This window comes from Oratosquilla oratoria, chromosome 36 (assembly GCF_046742065.1).
Source record: "Oratosquilla oratoria isolate Oo_2021 chromosome 36, ASM4674206v1, whole genome shotgun sequence".
In the NCBI taxonomy this organism is placed as follows: domain Eukaryota; kingdom Metazoa; phylum Arthropoda; class Malacostraca; order Stomatopoda; family Squillidae; genus Oratosquilla; species Oratosquilla oratoria.
Window position 1 is genome coordinate 44295840 of NC_134812.1, and position 5000 is coordinate 44300839.

Below are 5000 nucleotides of genomic sequence, written 5' to 3' on the forward strand. Positions count from 1 at the left end.
TTCATAGAATTAATTTGTGACATTGATTGTCATCATTCCGATATTTCTATTAATCTTTTTATAATTAATTTTGGTGTGCACGGTTTCCAGATTTAATTTCAATGAGATATATTTTAAGGGAGATTTAAAAGCCAATGTTTACTCAACTAAGCCTCGAGTTTTAGAAGATTTTCAGCTAGAATAGTTAATATGATTGACGGTGTTGGAGAAAACCGTTGGCGATTTTTTTTCACGAATTAGAGAATCATATTACACCTTCCATACATAATGATGGTGGCCATATTGCAATAAACAGTCCCAAGAGAAAAGCTAGGAAATTCTTTCTTGTATACTTTTTTTGCAAACTAAATTTATCATATAAATAACTATAAATATATAAAACTTCACACGGTGTGTAAACTTTTTGTATTAAAACTTGGCTACATATTACCAGTATTCCCCTTAGATGGACAATCAAGCACAGAACTTAAAGTGACAATATAGTAATTTTAATTAAAACTTCATTAAGATATCAAATAGAGATTAAATGGCAATCAAATGGATAAAAACGATCGCATCAGGCGTCAGATTGAATTTATAAAGCTCCTTGTCATTTCTGGTCGCATGTTTATGAACCTGTGCGTGTGTATGTGCGATGTATGTTTGTGTGTGTGTGTGATATTTGTGTGTATGTGTGTGTCCATGTGTTTGTTCGAGATATATATATACACATATATATATCTATCTATATCTATATATATATATATATATATATATATATAGTATATATATATATGTGTATATATATGTATATATACATACATACATATATATATATACATATATATATATATATGTGTATATATATATGTGTGTGTGTGTGTGTGTGTGTGTGTGTGTATGTGTGTGTGTGTGTGTGTGTGTGTGTGTGAGTGTGTGTGTGTGTGTGTGTGTGTGTGTGTGTGTGTGTGTGTGTGTGTGTGTGTGTGTGTGTGTGTGTGTGTGTGTGTGTGTGTGTGTGTGTGTGTGTGTGTGTGTGTGTGTGTGTATGTGTGTGTGTGTGTGTGTGTGTGTGTGTGTGTGTGCGTGTGTGTGTGTGTGTGTGTGTGTGTGTGTGTATGTGTGTGTGTGTGTGTGTGTGTGTGTGTGTGTGTGTGTGTGTGTGTGTGTGTGTGTGTGTGTGTGTGTGTGTGTGTGTGTGTGTGTGTGTGTGTGTGTGTGTGTGTGTGTGTGTGTGTGTGTGTGTGTGTGTGTGTGTGTGTGTGTGTGTGTGTATGTATTTACCTCATTCAATGTACGGAGTTCAATTGTTCTCAAAGTATCCGGAGTCTGTCTCTCCATTTTTCAAATTTATAAATAGATTAATTTATGGCATCCACCTGAACTGTTACTGTCCCCAACCAGTTTTACTCAATAATGCTTCTTTGAAAAAACCTATTCTTACGTCAATACTTCAGGCAGTCTGTCTTCTTTAATTTTTGCATTATCCTCTTGATTTTTCTCCCTTCGAGAGCCCACATATTTCGTCTTTTTTCCTATTCCTGTCTACGTCCTAAAGATGGCTATATAGGTAACGTTTTTTTCTCCAACGTTTTAACGTTAGCAATCTCAGTCTTTCCTGTCTTTCTTCAAATGTAATCTTAGCCATGCTAGGAATCAATATACTGCCCCTTGAGTCTTCTCATACTAACTTCTATTTTTATTATTGTATAGCGATTACACAGCCATTGCATATTGTACGTTTGGATATATCAATTCCCAAGCTATTCTTGAAGTCAATATTTTAATGTGGAAAAATATATTTCTTGACATTCTGTATATATTATTGTCTTTCTTTATTGTTTACATATATATATTCATATATATATAGATATATATATATATATATATATATATATATATATATATACATATATATATATATATATATATATATACATATATATATACATTATCTATGCATCTATCTATATATATACATATATATACATATATATATATGTATATATATATATATATATATATACATATATATACACATATATATATATATATATATATATATTCCTGCTTTATCTATTTATTGATTTATAAACGTATGTATTTATCGATTTATTTATTCATGTACCAATTTGTTCATCTATTTTTTTTCCTTCATTTGTATATCAATTTATTTATTTACTAATTTATTTATTTTTATTCGTTTACTTACTACTATTATTAGTTTAATTATCACTATTGTTACTATCATTATCAGTAGTATTCTCTGTGACTGCTCGTCTCTCGCATCAGACAATGAAATTTTCAATGTCGTCTTTATTTATTCCCTATTATGATCTCAGGTAGTACAATGTAGTTCAGTTCAAAGCTTTAAGAATCATTTAGATAAATACTTAAGTAAGATGCTGTAATGATTATAATTTATCTTATATTATTTGTTTTTGTTTTATCATTTGTCTGTCTGATTTTAATTTATTATTAGTTATATGTTAATTTATTATTTACTATTTACCTGTTTGTTTATCATTTTAACTATACCTATGCATTTATTTATGTATTTTATTTGTTATTTACATTATTATAGTTTTTATTTATTATTTTATTACTAATTTTTTTTTTTTTTCTTCTTTTTTCTTTTTTTTCATCCGACCTAGATATGGATCAAAAGGTCTCCTGTCGGCATGCTCCGCCTTTGTAATCCTTTGTAATCTCAATACTATCAAGTCACATTTTCCTCTCTTTACTTTCAGTGATAGTGGGTCACATTGATTTCAGCTTCCCCTCGTTCACTGGGTCTACAAGATGAGAAATAATTTGGTCATTGCTCCTTGTGCGATCTAATTTTTTTTTTTCAATTAATGTAGAGAACTGTACCTATTCGATTTTTTCTAATCATCTATTGTATGAGTTGTTTTTAATTGTGTCTTGGATCATGTGTTGGACTTGTGATCGACAGCTATTTCCCTCCCAGAAGAGAGCTCAGAGCTCATATATGTGTGTGTGTATGTGTGAGTGTATGTGCATATGTATTTTCTTGTAAGGTTTGTGTATGCACACACGCACACATACATGCGTGCATGTTAACAAATGTAACTAAAGATGATATAGTCAATACGCCCAGCATTGATAACATAACCACAGTTCCTGAGTCCGATACTATCGATGACATTTTGCCAGCATTTGTCTGATAACAGTTTAAAAGACATGGCGACTAATTCCCTGTTTCTTTCTTCTTTCCAGATGGTCTCAAGGACTCCTTTTCCATCAAGCGCTTGTGGACTGCGCTAGAGCAGCTATCCTAATACCCTTAGGAAAGTCCATATACAACTGCGTGGCTGTGACCAAATGTCCAATGGTGGAGACCGCCTTCCTACTTCTGGTCACCGTGTCCACCATCAACATGCTCACTACGGTATTGAGTCAAGTAAAGAAACAGTTCATTGAGTCGCGTAGGAGTTGATCATGTAGCGTGTAAAAGGAGTGTAGGAGTCAGGAAGGTATTATTCTGTGTCTGTGTGTCTGTGGGTACATCAGTTTTTGAGTATGTGTAGCCAAGTAAAAAAAAAAAAAGGAAAAAAAAATTGTACAGTCGTGTACCATTTAATCAAGTAAGCCTATAAAAAGAGAGAATTTTCTGTCTAAATGTATATTCTCTTTGTGTAATAAGGAAATATTTCATTAAATGGAACAGTTTGGGTGTTGTTAGGAGGCATATCAGCGAGTTGTGTGTAATCACCTTAATGATTTCCTACTTATCGTACACAAGAAAGGAAACACATTCGTGGAATTCGATCTCTTATTCTCAATTATTCATATCTCGTCTGTGCGTGCATGTGTGTGTGTGAATGTGATTCACCAGGGTCTTGGACCACGTGTTAGACTCCTGATCGACTGTTTTTACCCTAGCAGAAGAGAGCTTAGATCTATGGGTAATGCTGTGACCTTACATGCACACACATCCCAAACTCCCCGCCCACGAGAATTGGAGTAAGGACTTGCAGCGCAGAGATACTGAAATTATTTCAACCCTGGGCAGGATTCGAACTCGGACCGCTGTAGCAGTGGATGCAAACGCTACCACTGCGCCGTGTGTGTGTGTGTGTGTGTGTGTGTGTGTGTGTGTGTGTGTGTGTGTGTGTGTGTGTGTGTGTGTGTGTGTGTGTGTGTGTGTGTGTGTGTGTGTGTGTGTGTGTGTGTGTGTGTGTGTGTGTGTGTGTGTGTGTGTGTGTGTGTGTGTGTGTGTGTGTGTTTGTGTGAGGGTAAGAGAGAGATAGAGACTAATAGATAGAGAGAGAGAAGTTTCCCGTGGTCTGGAATCACGTGCTGGACTTGTGACCGACATCTATCAACCTCCCGAAGGAGAGCTCAGAGGTCGTATATGGCGCAATCTGTGGGTGATGCTGTGGCCTGCTTCTATTTGACTGGTAGCTGAATGGACTATGCTGCTTTCCATTTATATGGCTATCTGTCACTAGGAAGCATGTGAAAGTCTTCTGCTTGAATATTTAGGTTAGGAGATACAAGGTGGGGCGCGGAAACTTCCCGATTTGGGGATTGAATTATAAAGTGTTTACACTTCACAATTCTTTATTCTACTTTTATGTCTGTCACACAACATGGGAGATTTACTTTTACACAGTTCTAAAAACAATACCTTTTAAATGTCCACCTCCATTGTCAATACACTGATTCAGACGATTTCGGAAGCTTTGGTCTACTCTCTCTAGCATGGTGAGCGGTATATTGGCTATTTGAGTGCGGATGGCATTCTGTAGGTCTTCCAGGGTCTGTGGACGGTCGTTATAAACCATGGATTTGAGATAACCCCACAGGAAATAATCATAGGGGCCTAAATCAGGCGAGCGCGCTGATTTCCCTGAGAGGCGATTTAAACTGGCCAGCGCGCTCGCCTGATTTAGCCCCCTGTGATTATTTCCCGTGGGATTATCTCAAATCCCTGCTTTATAACGACCGTCCACAGACCCTGGAAGACCTACAGAATGCCATCCGCACTCAAATAG

General features: G+C 35.6%; 1 protein-coding gene across 3 annotated transcripts in view; it reads left to right on the forward strand.

Moving 5' to 3' along the window:
* LOC143018984 (uncharacterized) overlaps window positions 1-5000 on the forward strand; it is a 515965-nt gene that overhangs the window by 175177 nt on the left and 335788 nt on the right. For 2 of the 3 annotated variants that reach the window (XM_076174674.1, XM_076174676.1), the window contains exon 2: window positions 3220-3403. In XM_076174674.1, the coding sequence (XP_076030789.1) occupies window positions 3220-3403 (184 nt within the window). The remainder of the gene's footprint in view (window positions 1-3219; window positions 3404-5000) is intronic. The other variant, XM_076174675.1, reaches the window with a different exon arrangement.